This window comes from Poecilia formosa, unplaced genomic scaffold (assembly GCF_000485575.1).
Source record: "Poecilia formosa unplaced genomic scaffold, Poecilia_formosa-5.1.2 Scaffold143, whole genome shotgun sequence".
NCBI lineage: Eukaryota > Metazoa > Chordata > Actinopteri > Cyprinodontiformes > Poeciliidae > Poecilia > Poecilia formosa.
In genome coordinates this window covers 1,537,459-1,557,991 of record NW_006800082.1, presented here as the reverse complement: position 1 = coordinate 1,557,991, position 20,533 = coordinate 1,537,459, and the positions used below count along the sequence as shown (strand labels likewise).

The following is a 20,533-nucleotide window of genomic DNA, read 5'->3' as shown; positions in this document are numbered from 1 at the left end:
AAGAAAAGTAGCTTTATTATCCATCGCTGATGTTAGCGGATGTCATTTGTGCGTCAGATTTACAAGCGTGTTAGAAACATATTCTGATTGGAACCTTTTTTTTTTTTTTTTAAACCACCACCACCAAAAAAGTAATTGATTACTTTTAAAAATCTGTGTAATTAATATATCAAAATTAATGTGTTATGGTCCTGGCCCTAATTTTAACACAAGTATGTGTTAAAATTAATAAAGAGTATGTCCATATGCTGAAAGTATACGGACTGAGCAGTTGGTTTGGGCTCCTTATGCATGAGTTACTGCATCACTAAAGGATGTCACAATGAAACAAGGACTTCATAGCCCAGGTAAGAAGTTTCTGATGCTTCTTCACTGTTATACTTGTTACTTCTGCACATTTTTCTTCCACTCAACTTTCCATTAATATGCTTGGATACAGCTCTCTGCATGTAATGCTTATCTAACGATCAAGTTGTTAGTCTTTTCATGGAGGGCGACAATGAGTGTCTACTGGATTAAAAATCACATTTCCTTCATCAGACATGAAAAACAAATATTGAAATGTATAACTACATAATGCATTTTGAATCAAGTTACTAAAATGATCACATTTAAATCTCTCAAAATGTCCCTGAAAGTTAATTTTCACTGTAAAAACAGCAGAAGATATGAGGAACTCTCAAACATCTATCTGCTTCGTCACAGAGATTGTGGCTGCTGACCTTCTCACAGCGATACTCTCCAAACTTCACTCCTCTGACGATCTGCTGGTAAATCAGGTTTGTGGCGACGTAGTCCTCCGTGGGGTCGTGCCAGGGGCTGAAGATCTCCTTCCTGAAGAACAGTCTCCAGGGGGCGTTCCTCTCCTGGGCGCCCTGCTCTTTGGCATACTGCTCGCACTGCGACACAGCATCCATGACGTGGTCGCTGCCGCTGCCCAGAGACGACACCTGACGGAGACACGCGTCCGTCAGTGGCGGCGCCGCAGTGGATGACATCATGGGGGCATTTCGGGCCATACCTTATCGAACAGAGCGATGTACAAGGAGAACCCGAAGCGGTCGCGCAGGTTGATCTTGTCCGCCAGGGCATTGCAGAGCTCGAAGGCCGTGGTGGCAGAGTCCGCCAGCAGCGTCTTGGTGGTGCCATCCATGAACGTCACCGGCAGCATGATGGGCTTCTTGGACTTGGTCGCCTCAAGGAAACAAAACACACAGAAACTCGCTAATTATACTAACTAAGCAACACTAGAAGCATGTTGGAGCAGCTCTGTTATGTTGGTTCTGATTTATTCTGTTTATAAACTTTACGACAGCGCTGCACCTAGCAATGATCTTAGTAATGGATTACTGTATTGATTAATCAGATAAAAAATGGCCACATTCTGTAGATTTTTCATTTAAACACTTAAGCCTTTTTATCGAATATTAGAAATACATTAAAAGATGTAAATAAACTAATAACTTTTTAAATACAAAATAAACATTTTATTGTCTTAAATGCAATAACAGCATTCATTAAAAAAACTTATGGAGTTTTAACTGTTAAAATTATGTCTTTAAAACCTGATTTTCTTCTTTTAAAACCACCTAATTCCTATAAGACATACAGATTTTCCCAAATCCCAGAGAAGCTGAGCAGGAAGCTTTATGCGGTTTGGGCTACAAGTGAGACATGAAGGTCTATACCTGCAGCTCCAGCCAGGATGGCGGCTGGGTTCGTGTGCGGTTCGCAAACGTCCTCCTCAGCCTCTCTTCGCAGTACGGAGCGTAACCAGGAGGACCGTTCTTCAGAAAGGTTCGTAAATACTGACCACACAGCAGAAAAAACATTTTTATCAAACACACTGCTGGGAAAGGCAGATTTTTTTCTCTTTTATATTTTCTCACTCCTAAATGCCCTATGTGCCATTGGAAAATAAAAGAAACTATTTAAACTTATACATTTTATTTTTTAAAATGTTTCAATTGGCATTTTCTCAGGAAAACAAACAAATAAGAGTTATGTTTTCTTTCAAACGTCTAAACTATAGTCCATATTTTTCACATTAAATATTGATTACAAAAAAAAAAACACCAGTAAAATGAGAATAAAATAATTTCCCCTTAAACATTCTTACTTTGACAAACTTCTCGGACGGAGCGAAGCAGCCGACACAGAGAGACAGGAGGATCCATCCCCGGGCATGGCTGCTTTTGGATGGGTTCTGAGTGAGCTGTTTGCAGATCTGACAGTAGATCTCATCCCTGCAGCAGAGATGAATGAATACAACACACACACACTCACACACACACACAGTATCTGACACTTCAGTCAGAACTGGTGGATCTTGTTTTCCTCCTGAAGTTTGGAGAGAGAAGAGTGTTTAAGTCTTAAAGCAATGCAGCCATTTCTCAATAATAAATCAATTCTATATAAACTCCAGAGTTCACTTAAAGCTGATCAGACATTCAGCTTTAAATGTATTTTAATATTTTTTTTAACCAATTATTGATTTTTTTTTTGTAAAATATTCTGTGTCCTTATTTTTAAATTCTTCAACTTTAATATTATGGTTTAAAACTATTTCTGCTAAAAATATTTTTCATTTTTGGATTTTTTTAAACACAAACAACAACAACTAGGATGATTCTGCTTATTTACAGCAGATGCAGATTCAGAAACTGAATGTAGCTTTTTTTGAGAGTTTACTCTAAGTTTAAGTAAATTATGCAATTCTGGGACATTACTGCTATAAGTTTTTGCATCCAAATTCTCACAAATCAGTCCTGTTTGAACACATGTGCATGACCTAACAACCCATCATTACACACTGGGGGATAATTATATATCATCCATACCCGCACCACCCAAACAACAGCTGGGCTTCAGTGCAAAACCAGTTGGTGTTTTTATTTTCACATAAAAAAAAAGATTTATGTTATGTTAAGTCAAGAAAATGGCTTGACTTAACAAGCCATATTCTAAGTTAAATATTCTAATGTAACTTAGAATATCAGAAGACACATTGTCAGTGTCTACCAAACTGCAGCTGGTTGTCAACACCACTAAGGCTTTGGATGTGCTCTGCAAACCTGAGCGTTGGCCGTAAAATGCCATTTCCGATGATGAAGTGGAGCTTCTCCAGGTTGGAGGTGGGTCGATCCTCCAGCATGCTGTTGCCCTGCAGGCTGTAGTCCACGCCCTCTGTCAGCCGCCTGGTGACCTACAGATGATAGAGGGAAAAACTTTCAGCTTTAAAGCTTCCGGATGAGGTAAATAAAGGAGTGAAAGACTTTTACTGGAGGATAAATTGTGAAAATAAAGTATTAACACTGTAATTGTTTATTAGTAGATTGTTAGATTAAAATTAGTTCCAATCGATTCACTAATGAAGTGCACTTAGACCTTCTTTTAGTGTTTCAGTTTGATCACCGTCCAACAGAGGGCATCACTGGTAAGTCAAGGGATGGTGAACTTTCCAGAAGGTAAAGAGAAACAGCCCAAACAGTGGCTAGTTTGGGATGCAAAATGGACTTTAAGTGGTTATGTTTAGAAAAATAAACACTCTACAAACTCCTTAAGTTATCACTTCAATGGCGCTCATTCAGCTGAGCTGTAAGACGGAGCAGTGACAATTTCTCAATCAAAAATTATTGAAGTGCTACAAAGGCGAGGATGTCATGACAGAAAACCTGAGGGCAAAACTGAGAAATCGCAACATGATGGAAAAAAACACATGATGTCACTAAGGAAGGTTGATTTTGAGGACTGCTGTGAGTTGATGCACTTCATGGAGAGAAGTTTTAACATTCCTTCAAGAGCAACAGACGATACTGTGTGTTTAACATTTTTCATTAATGTCGTCTGTTATTTTTCTACTCAGCAACCTTAGAAGTTCCTGTTTTGTTATGTTATATTTCACAAATATGTCCTAGTTTTATAGTGTGAGCAAACCACAATTTTCTACTTATTTAGTTAGTATTTAATACAGCGGACATAAAAAAGTGTTGAAAATTACAGTAAATTTTTTGAATTCAGCTTATTATGAAACATCCCACTCCATGAAAAAGGAGAACATTTCCACAAAAAAACCCTGAGATTAAACTCGGAATTTCTTTAGAAAAAAACTTGAAAATTTCTGAGTTTGAAAAGTCAAAAATGTACCAGAAAAAAAAGAAAATCATTTTAAGATTAATCTAAAAATTGTTGTTGAAAGGGTTAGGGTTAGGGTTAACCCTACCCTAACATTTTTGACTTTTGTAAATTTTCTGATTTTAAAAAGTTGAAAATGCTTGACTTTTGTAACTAAGACTTTTGGTGGAACGCTGGTCCCTTTATGCAAAATAACCCTGAAGGTTTTAAGAAAATAGATGCTTTTTAATTAATCGTTAGTCAGTCAATAAGATCAGTTTTACATGAATTCAATCGATAACTTGCATCCATTACATAGAACCAAAACATCTTCTTCGAAGGTTTCTGTAGATTTTACCCATAATGCCTTTATTTTTACCACTGAATTAACCCTAATCCAGTTTGTAAACATGAACAAACCTGACCTCTTCTGTTATCTTTGATTTCCTCTTCAGAGTTAGAGACACCAGCTTATGTCTGACACTGTTCCTCTTCTGAGAGTCTATGGAGCTGTTCTGCAGAGACAAAAGTGGATCAAGTTTCCTTCTCAGAAAATAAGCAATAAGACGCTGAGCAGCACTGCCTCACCTCTTCCTCCACCTGCAGCTCCTGCAGCTCCCTCTTGTAGGTCCTCTTGCCGAGGGTTTCGTAGATCTTGGTCATGACGGGGATCTTCTCACTGCCGTCGTTGATGACTATCTGGCATTTTGGTTCTGGCAGGTCACCCATGAACCTCAACACAGTAATCCACACAGCTAACGCAGCCTGGAAGACATGGAAAAAGAGGTTTTAATCAGATCTTTGATGAGCTCATCATCATCACAGGGTACTCTCGTGTGACAATTTTTCAATCACAATGTTTTTCTTCCACTAAATTTTCCATGAATGTTCTTGGATAAAGCACCCTACATTATTTATCATGTTTTTCAGAGGTATTTTGTTTTGATTGCATATTTTTTAGTTTTATATTTTATTTATTCTGCTGTTTGCACCAGGGATATGAGGGAAACACTGACATCTACCACTTAGCTGTGATTCCCCTTCATCCTGGTTTCTAATAGCCATAAAATATAAAATAAATATGATATATTGACCCTTTTGGGTCAGTCTGGATAAACCATAAGTTTAAAAAATAAAAGATTTCCCTAAGTGTTACATAATTTAAACAAGAAAAGTTAGATTTCTAACTGCATTATACTCTAACTATGATCAAATCAAACTTTATTTGATTCAATCTGTCTGTACAACTGAATCTGAATGAATTTAACTTATTTATTACACGTTTTTCTATATAATTGGATACAACTTTTAACTGTTTATGTTGTGACTTGAAATGACATCTTTTCTGAATTGGCTCAATATAAATAAAATGAATTAACAACATGCACACAATTTTCCACGGACGCCAGAACTATTTCTGTTCACATTTCTGCTCCACCCTGAACTGAAAACAAACATGGCCGCCCCCTACGGCTTGTTTCTTTACTACAATCTAATCAGAAGCTGAAACTCACTAGCTGGTCTCCTTCGTCCTCGTGAAACAGCAGCGGTTGCTTCAGCGGCCGCCTGATGTAGGTGTGAGTGGAAAGACCCTGGAAGTAGGTGGCGGCAAACTTGGAGAACTTGTAATCGGACAGATCTTCCTCTTCCTCGTCGGGTAATGGCAGAGCTTCATTCAGCATCTCTTCTTCTGCTTCCTCACCGCGAGGAGTTTGCTCCAAATCCTGAGGGAACACAGAAAAGTGGGACGTCACTTTCAGAACCTCGATACTAAGAGTTACTATCAGGATAAAAAAACAAGGAAATTATTTTAATATGGAGAACATGTGAAACCCACAACCATTTTTGGTGTTATGGGTTTTATAGTTTGGTAAGGTAATACATGTATGCAATGATGTTGTTTGATAATGGTTGTTGTTGTTTTTTTTTTTTTTACATTTTAGAGGATATTCTTAACTCAATTCTTCACTATTCTCAGGCTTTCTTTTCTTATCTTGACTTCTGCAGATGTGAGTTAGCAACAAACTAACTCACATCAGGTACAATGCATCAAATGGTTTTCACTGTGTTTAAATAAAGTTAAAGGTTGCTCACAACCACCAAATCAGTCAATGTGATTGATTAAATAGTGATTGATTGTGATTGATTGATTGATTGATTAAATGATGCTTCAGGTACATTTCTTTGTATTTGAATAATTTTATCTAACTTTCACCAAAGCTTAGACGTATGACGGCATATTAGGTTCACTGTACGTAGATAAAGAAAAAAAAAACAGAACAAATTTCTGACAAAAAAAAAAAAAATCTGAAATGAGTTTTTCCTTGCAAATTTTCAGTTTGGAGCTCAGAAATTTCCAAGTATTTTCTTGAAAATCTCTAACACTAATCTTACGAATTCTGAATTTTTTATTGCAAATTTTTGACTTTTGGAGCTCAGAAATGTCCTTGTCATTTCTGGAAAATTAATATCAAAATTTCTGAGTTTTCTGGCAGAAATTTAATCAAACCATGAACATGTACTTCAAACCCAGCCGGTGCCTGTCCGTCCTGGTTCGGGAGCGGTCCGGAGTCCCCGAGGAAACCAAACATCCGGTCCACCATGTCGGAGTGGTCGACAGGCTGCTCTTTCTCTCTCTCCATCTGATCAAGCAGCTCCTTCTTCCTGCGCGCCTCCTCCTTCGCCTCCCTTTCCCGCTCCTCCTGCTGCTGGGCCAACTGGAAGAGCCGCTCCTGGTGCTTCCTCTCGGCCTCCGCCTTGGCCCGCCGGACAGTCATCTGGTTCCGGAGCTGTTCCTCCTCGGCCAGGCGCTGCCGCTCAGCCTCCAGGCGCCGCTGACGCTTTAAGATGAGAAAGCAGAAAAACACGGTTCACATTCGAAGACGTTAAAACTGCAGCTGTTTCCTGACTTATTCAAAACTCAAAGAAAAAGTTTGGTTAAGTTTGGTTATTGTTTAGTTTCAATTAAAAAGCCCTCCTTATTTGTTGCTTATTTTGCTCTACTACTTTTTTCTATTATTATAAATAATAAATAATAACATTAATAATAACAGTAATAATAAAGACATGTAGAATATACAAAATTAAATAGAACTGTGACTAGCATATTTAAGGCCAACTTAGTTTTTAAGACATTTAAGGAGGTGCAAACACACTGAATAGAAATTATTAGTAGTATTACAAATAAGAATAAATATTTTATTTTTTGTATAATTTATAGCCACATTTTATTTATAATCATGAAAATGTTGTAGAACAAAAATTATAATTTCTTTATATTCCGAAATTATACAGAACAGAAACTACAAATCTTTGAAACATAAAAAAAATGATGTAATTAAAAAAAAAAAGATTTGTAGAAACAAACAAACAAAAACAAAAAAACAAATACAATCAAAACTTGTATCTAGAAATAATTATGAGTTTTACTGCAGGATGAATTATGTTGATCCCCCTTTATGAAGTCCAGCGTAGTTGATTCAACTCATGACTTTTATTTTGTTGTAATCTAGCGGATATGTGTCTGAGCAGCTTTGATACGCTGCTTGGAGTCCACAGTAGTTGAATTAATAAACAGTGAATACATATCAAAATGGTAAACCTTTAATCTTTTCTTTTTCAAAGACACTTTTATTTGTTTAACAAAACACAAACAGAACACAGCAGAATCATTTAAGGCCCACAGGTAATAATAGTTATACTTTCTGACATCACGTTTCCCAGGGCAACACACAAGGATGAGGAAGCAAAAAAGATAAACCCACAATAAATCAATATAAAAACAAAAATACAAAGCAAGTGAGAACAAAACAATACTAATAATAGTAATAATGATGTGAAGCGAATGCTGCTCCAGCTCATTTTCAATGAACACCATTGTTTTCATTCATAAAGGAGAGCCAGCCAGAGGCATAAGCAAACTGTGCCACTTATTAAGGCCCCCAGGCCAGTAGAGGGCACTCAAGAACCTTCGCTTGTATTCATGTTTATCAAGAATAAGCCAATTTATACTTAACTGCTCCATAGTTTTTAAAAAAGCATATTTAAACAAATTAAATATGCTTTAATTTGCTTAATTAAAGCATATTTAATTAATATGCTTAATTAAAGCATATTTTAGTTTATGATGTAAACTAAAATGAATTAGTTTACATCATAACATAAATTAATTTAAGATTAAAAATAAATAAGCAAGTAAGCATGTAAATAGAGCCCAATATTTAGTTTGCAAAATTAAAATGGATTATTTTAGTAAATCAACCAAAAACATTCCTTGTGCTTCCCACAACCACTGGACATTTGAGGATAAAAATATTGTAGTCATGCCGATTTACAGATATGTTGCTGTTAGAAAATTATATCAGGTCTTGTTCCTGTTCCTCAACCCATAAACACAAACAACAGAGCATCTCTGTCAGATACGACTCAATACAATGACAGCGAAATGTATAACAAAACATCTGAGAGACATGATGCTTTAGTTTTTAGACTAATAAACCTTTCAACATCATCAAACGTATGTTTAAGTCTGAAAATGTTAATTATTTTCTCTGCAGTAGGACATCATTTTAAATAGTAGATTTGTTATTACTAAATTAGGAGGCAAATGAGACATGATTAATTCAATTGATGGTCAGTGGCTCAGAAAGAACTGAGCTTTTCACATCTGGATGTTAGAAGTATTTTTCAGCTATAGTTGTATCCTTTACAACAAATGATCAAGTATACACTATGGCATTTTAAGTATTTCAAATATTGTATAAAATAGGTTGGTTAAATGAAAAATCTGCACAATGTGCAAATTATTTCTTACTATATTATTATATTACTCAATTAATCATAAGAATAATCAATGACAAAAATAATTGTTAGTTGCAGCCCAAACATTGTTTAAACGCCTTTATTGATCTAATTTTAATAACATTACATATGAGGCAGTATTTCCTATAGAAATAAAACCTGTATGTTTTATAGTAATAATGTGATTTTTTCTTTAAATTCAGGTTTTCAAGACACAATTTTAACAGTTAAAACTGGATTAATTTATAAAAAAATATTTGGCAAAGGAGTAAATTATAAGTTACAAAACATAAATGTCTGTATTGTAGCACCTATTCTGGTCATTCCCGCAACAGAAAGAATGACAGCTGGATAGAAGAAGAAGAAACGGGGAATGTTGGCAGCAACATTGAACCAGGTCTTTGATGCTATGGCTGATATGAAAAGGGAAGGATAGCTTTCACACAGGCCTCTGCTCCTTCCTAGTGTAATTCTGTTATAAATGTATACAAATATTAAAAGATTTATTAACAGGCACTCCCTCACAGCCAGTCTCCATGTCTTTCTGGCAGGTCAATGAGGTGTAGGTAGCAGTAGTAAATGTAGTAACCATTTACCTCGGCCCTGAGCCTCTGGCAGAGGCGTCTGGCTATCATGCCTCTGGTGTAGGCCTGGAGGGTCAACACGGCTCGGAGGCGTCTCCAGAAGGTTTGCCGGACAAGGAAGCCCCGGCAGCGGGCTTGGATGAGGGTGATGCGGCAGCGAGTGATCCGGTAGCTTCTGTAGTACTTCCTGGACCTGCAGACCGCCTGAAGGCGAATGAAACCTGACTTCATCTGACAGAGAAACATTTATTCCAAAAGTCAAGATTTTTCCAGGAAAATTTTCAGGATTGGTCTATGGGCTGTACAAAATATGTTTGTTACGTTTTTTTTTGTATAAAATCATTTTTAGATTATGAAATTTCACCTTTTTAAGCACTGTTTTTAGTAGCAGAAGAACCTCAAATGAAAGTACAAAAGTGTACAAAATGTGAATTTTGCATAGTACACTCCCTTTAAGAATCAATATTTTATTGTCATCATTCCTTAAGCCAGAGGTTCCCAAACTGTGGGGCGCGCCCCCTAGGGGGGGGCGCCGTGTCATTGCAGGGGGGGCGCGGGAAGCCGTCTGGATAAAAAAACCCAAAAAAAACATGAACACTGTATGCGCTGGGTTTTTACCTTAGAATGGCCAACTCTCTGTTATTCCTATGTCAATTTGATACAGTAGAGGCTTCCACACTTCCCATGTTTGTGTCCTCTGTCACTTTTATCAACAGTTAAAACTGTCCGTTGTTAACATGTTGTAACCTGTTTTTCCGAGCCGCCTTTAAACGCAACACGAGCGCTACGACGCTCGCGCTGGGTTTCCACCTGTGAAGGAGACCTGCTGCTGCTGGGCGGAGCTACGTAGGTTTGTGTTAGAATCACGGCAGCAAACCAGCAAAACGCAAAGAACTTTTCACAGTTTTTCCCTCCAAACTAACCGACTGAGTTGAGTAAAGCTGTTGAATGCAGGTAACGTTAGCTAAAAGATGACTAGCTAACATCAATACAGAACCTTAAGCTTAACAAGTACCTTGTAGGCTACCGATATTGGTGTCTATTTTCAGCTACGTACATTCATTTTGCCCCCAAAAAAGTCGACCCCCTCCCCTCCTACCCCCCCAAGTCACACGCGTCTTCAACCAGACAGCCATTTGTAATCCATAGGGGGGCGCAGAAAATATTTGGAAACCACTGGGGGGGCGCAGAAGAAAAAGTTTGGGAACCACTGCCTTAAGCTATTAAGAGAAAACATCTCTTTTAGCATCTAGAAAAACCACACACAAAACGCTCCAAGAATCAGAACGACTCACAATTTGGTAATTCTTTCTGATCCTGTACCCCCTCCAGACCTTCTGAATAAAAACCACAGCGCTCCTGAGTCTGCGAAAGTTTGACCTGTCAAAGAAACAGAAAATACACATTAAACCACAACTCCATCATGCAAAATCAATTCTTTGAACTTCAATAAGTAGTTTTTAATATACATTCATAGATATTTATACAAATATTTTCATCTATAGCTCAGCTGTTGGTCCCCTTTTTTAAGTTTGTATATAAATGATCTGCTATATTCATGACCTGTTGCAGGATTAAAGATGCTGAAGACATGGTTTTATTGTATTTAGTAAATATGTTTAAACTGTTTCAATGCACCTTTCTATGTTTATGGAGTCAGTTGCAGCATGGTTTGAAAACTCACGCTTCAAGATGATAAAACAGCTTTTATTTCTTTTTCTTCAAAAACAGTATTTGACTTACAATGTTTTAAATAAAAAAATATCAAGCTCAAAAAATAACTTAGGTGTTTGTAGAAGTTATATTTATAGTAAACTCACCTGCATGCTTTATGCCACAGATTGGATAGGCGACTGCCACAAGCTGGCAGAAAATAGCTTAGGAAGCTTTAAAAGCATTTTAATCAAATATTAGCCCTTCAGGGCGGTTTTACTTTAAAAGGATCAGCTCAGTTTATGATTTTATGAAGAAAATGGAAAATGAAAGCAAATGTTGTGAAGAGAAGAAATTTAAAAAACTTATTTCTCAAAACACACGGCTTCCATGATTTCTCCACTAACCTCGCTTTCAATCCACGCACAGATTTCTGGATGAGGATGACTTTATCGGTGATGGCTTTATCTCTCTCGATCTCCAGTTGCATGTCATGGTGATCCTGACAGGAAAACACAAAGTGAGAAGTAAGAAAAAAAAACTTTGCCAGGACTGCACAGAATAACTCAGGAGGCTCGACCAATTTTTAATGGGGATGATAAGATTTATGACCATAAAAAACAATTTCATGCAACACATTGCAAATCAGAAAAAAATGATCTACATTAGATCTCGCTGAACTGTACTTAAGCACCGTATTTCATCAACTGATAACATAGGAAAACCAACCTTTAAAAAAATCTTTGTTTTTCCAATCTGCCAGTCTTCCTGTTTTCCCAACCGGGCTGAGACTATCTGCTGACAGGTTCCCTTCAGGTCATCCTGAATGAAAAAAAAGTAACTAAGTACTCAAAAGTGAGGAATAGCAGATAAAGAAAATATTCAAATGGTCAGAAAAATCCAAGAAAGTCTGCATTAGGAAAATGTTTTAACAAAATCAGGACAAGTTACAGTTTAAGAAAACTAGTAGAACACTGTTTGTTTGTTTTTACAAAAACAAAAACAAAATAATTTCAAGATTTCATTTCACTATTGATGTCAATATCAAAATAAAATCCGTCAAAAATGCTTTAATGCTCTGCAACAGAAGAATATTGATGTAACCGTGTCCACAGAGATGTGATAAAAAAGAGAATAAGATAAAAACCAAAGAGATTGTGCTGTTTACCTGTATGTGAGCAGGTTTGATTCCAGGCATCAGGACTCGATATCGATCCACAAATTCAGCAAAGCTGTATCTGATGGGATAACCTGCTCTCCTGATCCGGATCGTCTCCATCATGCCGGAGTAGCGCAGCTGGCGAATACACAGCTCTCTGTCAAATAACTGAGGAAAATAATGCAGAAACACACGACTCATCATTATCAACTAAAAAGTATACTAATACAGGATAAAAATGTTGCAAGTTCTGATTGATTTTGTCATTATTAATTTACAGACGGGAAGATTTATTTGTATTTGGCCAAAAATGGAGACTGGAAAAGCTGCAAGTCTATAGTTTTGATACGCATTTTCAAACATAGCATGACTAAAGACAGGATTTTAATTTAATTGTGCCAAAACTGTGAAAATGGGTATAACACCACATTTAAAAAATTATATTTAGTTGTTTTAATTGTTTTATTTTTTCAAGTTTTCAGTTGAATTTGTGTATTAGAGCTCAGAGTGAAGTTAGCTTTTGCTAACAAGCTGCATTCTGAAAGAAAACATCGGCATTTATTAATTGTGTCGAGAATTTGGAAAGAAATAAACTATAAACAAAACATTATCAAAAATTTGGAAGGTGGTAGTGTTATATAGCTGATAATTTTTTGTTGTTTATTTAAAAGGTAACAACACTGAAGTGGAAAAATCTTCTAAAAAAATGTCCACTGCAGGGGAAGAAAAGAATAAATCAGATGTTAAAACAAAATTTGGTGAATGCAAATGACAGAGCAAATGCTTATTTTAGGAAAAAATGAATGTCAATTTGATACAGGCAACTGTTATTTGCAAACAACCTCCTTCTACCAATTCTGATAATCACATTTACTTTCATCTTCATGCTACATTTTACTCTTCGAAAATCTCAGAACAGAGAATCAATAATATATTTTTTACAGATTTTACAATGAAAATATGTTATATTAGTCATTTACGGGGTTCACTGCTCACCACAGTGAGTTTGATCCTTACTTAGCTTAACCTAGCATGAGGGATCTCTTTGTTTGTGGAAGACTGCATAGCAGTCACTGGTTAGAGACTCTTACCATTGGTTTCTTGAACTCGTTGGGCTTTATGCAGCGAACAAAGAACGGCTGACACACGCTGAGCGTCCTCATCAGCATCTCGAGGGAACGTTTGAACTGGCTGCTCAGAGTTGGAGAACGCTTTCTTGTTTCAACACCCTAAAAATACAGTGTAAAACAAACAAACAAACAAACTGGTAAAACAAAAAAATATTAATAAATAAAATAAATAACTAATAAAAAGGAAGAAAAATACTGCAAACCACAAATTAGTTAACAGTATTGTAACAGTAAAAATGCTTAAAAGAAAATCAACTAAAGGAAAATTAAAATCATGATTGAATCGGACACAAAATGTAGAAGGGATTGTCATAATGTGCAGCAAGTACTCCGACTCATACAGTAAAATCTTTCATCCCTAAAATAGGATTGAAAATACGGTCATCGAGAATGGTTGATCACCGTTTGTCCCAATAACACCTGAAACTTTATGAATGAAACATTCATTTCTGTGAAATGTCCCCTTATTTTAACCAGACTTTACAAATCTTTTTACCAAATAATGGTAGATCAGCTGACCAACATACTTACCCATATTTCAACTGATAAAGATAACCAGTTTATTAAATGTCATATATTTATCAGGAAATTCACAACATTAACAAACATTGTGTACAATGCACAACACAGGACAGGGGGCACACGTTGCTGTAGCACAAAGAAAGTCAGGGGAAAGGAAAAATCTTCACAAGATGTCTGTTAAAAAGCTGCAGTTTCTTCAAACCTCAAACGAGTTTTCTTTTAATCTGCTCCAGTTACATTCCAGTTGACAATGCAATATCATAGATGCCTGGAAATGAGTCCCCGTGCATGAAGATGCACAAGATATTCTGGCCAAAACTGCACAAAATTAATCTTTCTGAAAAAGAGTATTAAATCTGGAAGATTTTGAGACTTACAGCATAAGGAAATATTTTATTATTGACACCGATACGACTTTTAATATATACATATATTTAAGTAGCTTATAAAAGTTGCTGTTTCCTGCAACAAGCCATATTCCTGTGGAGAAAAGGACTAACGAGTGGAGTGGGAGGCTGCTAGTCACGCTGCTGGACTTTGGTTGAAGTTAAGCAAACACAGACACCACAGTTTGTCGATGTTACCTTGGGAGCGGAGGTGCTCGACTGCTGATAGCCACAAAGAAACTGATGTTTAAAAAGTAAAAACACAGAGGAGACAGAAGAGTGAGAGGATGTGTGAGGTGCAGCGCTGCACCACCCGTCATCACCTTGAATGACAACAGAAAGGAAACAGGCATTACCATAGCAACATCGGCCTGGAAGATCTGCTTGATGAACTTGTTCTTGGACGAGTGGACGAGCTGGATGATGTCGGTGTGGAGGCTGTCGCGGTTTTTCTCCAGAAATCCTGAAGGATGAATGAAATGGGAAACACTGAGAGGGTTTGGTTGACTCATTCGGATTGAACAAAAGCTTCATACACAAACAATCTTGACAAAAGATTAAGTCTGTAAGCTTTGTGCAAATTTTCTGATAAATATGCTCCAAATGCATCATTCTTTTTCTGAGCAATTTCTGTTCTTTTTTTTTATCATTGTACAATTCACATGATTTACTATAAGCAGGTTCATAGTTGGAGGTCTTTATAGACTAACTGGTTATAAGATTATCTCTGTTTTTCAACAAACCATCATGTCTTGAACTTCAGTCTGAATTAACTCAAAAGAGTGCATGATAGCATTAGGTGGTGCATTTAAAGAAAATAGTTTTGATCAGATTTGTAGGTCTTTATATATATATATATATATATAAAGACATTTCATATATAGCAGGATTTCTGATGGATTATGAGACAGATTAGTTTAATATAATTAAACATAACTCACTATAATGCAGATAAAGACAATAAATTAGAAGATTAATCTCTGATTGGGGTGAACAAACCTCTGGACTCATAATGCACCACCCCAGCAAAGTGTTGGATGCCAAACTGGGTTTCGTAGCTGTTTTTTGGAGGGATGTAGTTGGTGTTGAGTTTGTGCTGTGAGTTCAGCTTATACAACATCGTAGCATCGGTTCCCTGACAAAAGATGGACAAGAAACTGTTTTCAGGCTCTTTACACCACACATAACTTTGCAGAACAAAACTGTGTTTGATCCTTTGAGTCGTACCTTTGGGAACTTGCTCTCCTCATCGATGAGGGAGATGATGTTCATGGGTTTGTTGGCGATCATGTCCAGCGCCTCCTGGTTGTCTGTGAACTCGATGTGCTGCCAGTTGATGTCCTCCAGGTTGTACTCCTCCTGCTCCAGCTTGAAAACGTGGCGAACGAAGAACTGCTGCAGGTTCTCGTTGGCGAAGTTGATGCACAGCTGCTCAAAGCTACACAAGCAGTCGGACAATTCAGAAAAAAACACCTTAAAAGAAGTTCAACCCTCGAAAAGAATAATGATTCATCACCTGTTGACGAGAAAATTCTCAAAGCCGAAGATGTCCAGCAGTCCGATAGACCTTCTGATGACACTACTCTCGCAGGAAGGAGGTCGGTAAATGGCTGCATTGATTTTATCTACTATCCAGACAAACAGTCTGCCGTAGATCCCCTGCATGAGAAAGCATAAAGTCAGAAAACCTACATTAGCTTAACTGCGAGAACACAAACCTATCTGGAGACAGACTGAAGGACTGATCTGAGGGGACTCTGCTCCATCAGCAGAGTTACTACTCTGACAAAAAATACACATCCTGCAAACAGTTGCACTTATTAAATTATTTAATTCAGGTGTGATGAAGCAGAGTGCTTTAGATAGATGTTAATAGGTACTGGAGAATCACACAACAAACATTTTTAGATATCTGCCTATAAAACCATTTGAAAACCATTTTGTTCTTCTGCTTCACAATTATACACTTTTTTGTGTTTGTCATACAAAATCTCAACAAAAACATTTATGTTTATGGTTGTAGCTTGACAAAATGTAAAAAAAGTAAAATATGAATATGTGGGTGTGGAGTCCTTCAAAAACATCACAATGTTCCCAAGAAAGCTTTTTAATGTGACATTTGAACCTAATTTCAAAGTATTAAAAAAGCTTGTCCAGAACAGATCATTTTGGCTCCAAGCTGATTGCCTGATAACTTCTGGTTTTAGCTGCCTTACAGTCCTTGACTGTTTATATTCTCTGCAGAAGGAGAAACCACACATCAGTGTGCATGCAACATGTTAAATTTCTCATTTATTTACAGAAATTACAGCACATACAGTACATAATGGCACAAACATTTGGGCCTGCCTTTCTAAAATAGGGGATTAGCTTACAGTCCAGTAGCAAATCACAGACAGTTGTTTACTGATGAAAAAAGCAAAAGCAAAAACAAAATAATTTTTAATACTTTTTATGACTGAAACGTAATGAAAGGTATAGGTCAGAAACCGCTCTGCTCACATATTTTGTGAGTTTTTGTTGATGAAGCTTATATTAACTGTAGTTAATGCAAGAATAAAACATTCAACCAAACCTCTAGGAAGAAGCTCACAGCAACACAACTCTGTGTTTGGATTTATTAAGCTGCTCTTTAAAGCATAAATAATAAATACCTTGACGAAGGCGTCCCTGACGTCCAGACCTTGCTCCACGCTGAGAGGCGTGGTGACGCTTTCACCCCGGGTGATGAGGGTTCGAGTGGTCAAACACACCATCACGTCCTTCGGCTCCACCTGCAGTACAGAACCACGCAAAATGTGTTGCTTTTTCTATTATGGATGGGCTCTTTATTATCTGTGCTGTGAAGACTGACATTCAGATAAAAGGGAAATGTTTGCTGTCAGACCACACAATCGAATTAAACTGAAAAATATATAATTGAATTTAAATCCGTCTGTAATCAGATACTATTGGATTAGTTATACATTTATGGACCAGAAAGTGACATATTTGTGTAAAGTGCCATGAGAGAGCCTTTGTTGTGAATCAGCATTGTATAATCTATTAATAAGGGTCTAAAAAGGCTATAAAATAGAAGTTACAGTCAGAAATGAAGTTCTGAATGCTAAATTCTACATTTTTCTACTTTAAACTGAAAATATGTCCAAACATTTTAGCACTGCTAACTAAAAAATTAGCACTAACTCTAAAGCATCAGTCATAAACACGAGTTCCACTGATGCTGAAGCACTGGCTTCAATACAGATTATATCTGCCTTTGAAAAACTACAGCCCTTGAGCACCAATTTAGCTTTGACAATATAATTCACTTTTTATAATTCCCTTAGATATTGAATTTATGTTTGTCTTGTTCTCTACTTTCTGTGTTTTATTTTGTTCCTGTATGTTTCTTATTTTAAATCAAGTTTTTTGGGGAAAAAAAAGATGTCCCAATAAATTAAGAAGCATAGATCCATTTATAGGCAGTATTGCTAGAGTGGAGCAAACCTCCATGAGTGAAGCAGCAGTCACTAGGTCAGGAGATCTCACAACCACACAGGCGTCCAGATTGTCGTACGTACGAGCTGCAGGTAATGAGAATACATTTAAAGAACCTCCACGCCTCCACAAATAATAATGACTCTGAGGCGTTCACATACCTTCAAACCGAAGGTTGCCCATATGCAAGATGGCCGCCAGCAGCTTCGAAATCTCCACGTACTCCGTCTCGCTGAACATGAGCACCTTCATGGCCGACAGGATGCTGGAATAATCAGCCAGGTCATCGCGGCCATCACATTCAGTACAGTTACCCTGGAAACAGCGAGGACAGGGAGGCTTTGACAGTTCTTGGTCAGTGCAGTGTCATTATTGAGTAACCTAACCTTTGGAGTGAATCAACCACGCTACGTAAAGTGAATTTTGTTAGATGTTGACGCTACACATGGCTGTAACAAGCAGGAAGTAGAAGTTGGCAGCTAGCATGAGCCACACTTCTCAGAAAAATGGAGAGAGTCCTTTCTCCAGCCCCAAGGTGTGGACTTTGTGGAGTTTTTGCCTCTGGTCAGGCACAGACACACCAGTGGACAGGAATGTTTGCAACATCAGAACTTATTCGGTCAATTTGTTTCCATCTTTGGCTCATTATCTTTTTCAGAAAAGCTGAAAACTACCTCAAGCGAGTGTAAAAACCTTTTTGCAAAATCAAGGAAGTTATTTCAAATTTTGCCGTTTCTGTCAACCTTTTATAATGTGGTACTTCAAAATAAACATAAAAAATGCTGATGGAGATGTGACTAATGTAAATGTTGGCCTAGAGATTTGATACAGTTGCACTATAGCTTCGTCAGGAAATAACAACAAAATAACTGACTTACCACTACTTTTCCGTTTGAAAAGAGAATTCAACACTTAACTAAAACTACCCCTTATCTCAATAAAATGACATGTATCACTTACTGACTCAAGGTTAAGAAAAAATATTTCAAAAATGGTATTCTAGTAATTTGTTAATCTTAACTGAACTAAAGTCGAAAAGGTTTTGTCTGGTTTAAAACTGTAAAAAATGGCTGAGATGTTTTATACGGTGAGTGTAAATAACAGTCAGTTTTACCGCAGTGAGGTAGCAGTAATCCCTGGCCAGGCCCAGACCCAGCTTAGCCTTCATCTCCGGACCCATTCCTTTCAACATGCAGTAAAAAATGTGGTAGTTCCTCTCATCGGCTGCCTGCAGGAGAGAAAAACAAATCAACATTCATGTTAGTTTTCACTCTGCTCTGTTAGAATCACATTTTTTAGATCAATTCAGAAAATCTCAGAAAATATGGAGATGTCTGCAATACCTCCAGCATGAATCAGTTTTAGATATATTTTTTATTTAATTATATTTTTCAGAAAATATTTCCTCTCTTTATAGAAGATTCCAGTAGTACAGAAGAACATATCAGATCAGAATACAATTTAATTTCAGCTAAAACTGTTCTGGAGTAAATCTGAACAGAATCATCTGACCTGTCGACACACTCGAGATTTCTCCAGCAGGTATTGCTCTATCTTGGCCCCTTCGATGGCGCCCCGTTTGTTGAAATGGATGTCTATATACTTCCCAAAGCGACTGGAGTTGTCATTACGGATCGTCTTGGCGTTTCCAAAAGCTGAACAGTTAAACAAATCAGACCAGGAGATGATGAAGAAAGCATAAAAGGGTGCATTAATTTCTTCCTGCTTGTTTATAAAGTGGACAAACATAAACTTTGTGGATGGTGACTGATGCTGACCTTCGAGGATGGGTGTGGCCTCCAAGACTTGCTGCTCTATCCAGGAATGCTGACCGCTGATGGCTGCCAGGAACTGAAGAATCAGCTTTGTGCTCTCGGTTTTCCCGGCTCCAGATTCACCACTGTCAGACAAAACCAATTCAAAAAATATATATAAATAAAAACAAAAGAAGAGAGTGAGTTGCTTGTTCCCTTTTCAGGAGGGAACAAAGTCACACCTGATGATGCAGCACTGGTCCTTGTTGTTCCTCTGCATGTTGAAGTAGCAGTTGTCTGCGATGGCGAATATGTGCGGTGGCATCTCTCCGATCTTCCTGTTGGTGTAGAGGCGGATCTGGTCCGGAGTGTAGATGGGAAGCAGCTGATAGGGATTCACTGCCACCAGGATCGACCCGGTGTACGTCTGGGAGGGGGCGCAGAAAAAAATAAAGTAAAATAAAAACTTACAAGATCTAGATCTACAAAAAAAAAAAAGGATGTTTAGAGGTTTTTTTTTTGTCATGCTTTTAGCGTCTTCTAATTTCTTTGACACTTAGATAAAATTAGCTTACGCTAATGCTAATTTTGTTACAGCTGAAAAATCAACTCATGGTAGTGCAAAAACTTGGAATTAAAAAACATAATTTTTTTTTTCAATTATCGTTTTTCCATTAAGCAAATTTATTTTTGGAATTTCAATTTGCCCAATTATATGGAAGCATAGTTAGTGTTGCAGAAGTCTATGAAACTACAGGCACCGCAAATGTTTTTGTTGTGAACTTGACATGTCACTGACGTAGATGACGTGTTCGTTGTAGCGGATGAGCAGGTTGCGAAGAATGCCGGCTTCGTTGAGGTCGCCCAGGCGGATCATGTCTTCGACGCCGTGGATGGAGGTCGGGTGCATCGGCTTGATGTTAGTGGCATTCTGGGGAAAAATCCAGTGTTC

General features: G+C 37.3%; 1 protein-coding gene and 1 long non-coding RNA gene across 4 annotated transcripts in view; one reads left to right on the top strand and one right to left on the bottom strand.

Moving 5' to 3' along the window:
• LOC103145541 (unconventional myosin-VIIa-like) overlaps nucleotides 1–20,533 on the bottom strand; it is a 38,751-nt gene that overhangs the window by 8,612 nt on the left and 9,606 nt on the right. The window contains exons 5-32 of one of the 2 annotated variants that reach the window (XM_016676892.1): nucleotides 20,381–20,533; nucleotides 19,824–20,008; nucleotides 19,606–19,727; nucleotides 19,340–19,482; nucleotides 18,942–19,055; nucleotides 17,989–18,142; nucleotides 17,837–17,913; nucleotides 17,002–17,121; nucleotides 15,864–16,006; nucleotides 15,575–15,785; nucleotides 15,347–15,482; nucleotides 14,704–14,810; nucleotides 14,546–14,587; nucleotides 13,401–13,538; nucleotides 12,319–12,477; nucleotides 11,880–11,972; nucleotides 11,558–11,652; nucleotides 10,793–10,877; nucleotides 9,510–9,728; nucleotides 6,636–6,953; nucleotides 5,628–5,837; nucleotides 4,702–4,878; nucleotides 4,539–4,628; nucleotides 3,075–3,205; nucleotides 2,120–2,246; nucleotides 1,689–1,808; nucleotides 1,022–1,195; nucleotides 723–950 (exon numbers count right to left, since the gene is read on the bottom strand). In XM_016676892.1, the coding sequence (XP_016532378.1) occupies nucleotides 723–950; nucleotides 1,022–1,195; nucleotides 1,689–1,808; nucleotides 2,120–2,246; nucleotides 3,075–3,205; nucleotides 4,539–4,628; nucleotides 4,702–4,878; nucleotides 5,628–5,837; nucleotides 6,636–6,953; nucleotides 9,510–9,728; nucleotides 10,793–10,877; nucleotides 11,558–11,652; nucleotides 11,880–11,972; nucleotides 12,319–12,477; nucleotides 13,401–13,538; nucleotides 14,546–14,587; nucleotides 14,704–14,810; nucleotides 15,347–15,482; nucleotides 15,575–15,785; nucleotides 15,864–16,006; nucleotides 17,002–17,121; nucleotides 17,837–17,913; nucleotides 17,989–18,142; nucleotides 18,942–19,055; nucleotides 19,340–19,482; nucleotides 19,606–19,727; nucleotides 19,824–20,008; nucleotides 20,381–20,533 (4,071 nt within the window). The remainder of the gene's footprint in view (nucleotides 1–722; nucleotides 951–1,021; nucleotides 1,196–1,688; nucleotides 1,809–2,119; nucleotides 2,247–3,074; nucleotides 3,206–4,538; nucleotides 4,629–4,701; nucleotides 4,879–5,627; nucleotides 5,838–6,635; nucleotides 6,954–9,509; nucleotides 9,729–10,792; nucleotides 10,878–11,557; nucleotides 11,653–11,879; nucleotides 11,973–12,318; nucleotides 12,478–13,400; nucleotides 13,539–14,545; nucleotides 14,588–14,703; nucleotides 14,811–15,346; nucleotides 15,483–15,574; nucleotides 15,786–15,863; nucleotides 16,007–17,001; nucleotides 17,122–17,836; nucleotides 17,914–17,988; nucleotides 18,143–18,941; nucleotides 19,056–19,339; nucleotides 19,483–19,605; nucleotides 19,728–19,823; nucleotides 20,009–20,380) is intronic. The other variant, XM_007562998.2, reaches the window with a different exon arrangement.
• LOC107837463 (uncharacterized) lies at nucleotides 4,647–5,684 on the top strand. Of its 2 annotated transcripts, XR_001663466.1 has the most exons (3): nucleotides 4,647–4,737; nucleotides 4,834–4,947; nucleotides 5,614–5,684. It is a non-coding gene; the product is annotated as an uncharacterized LOC107837463 (long non-coding RNA). The 2 variants fall into 2 exon arrangements; XR_001663465.1 differs by lacking the exon at nucleotides 5,614–5,684 and having other exon boundaries at nucleotides 4,834–5,236.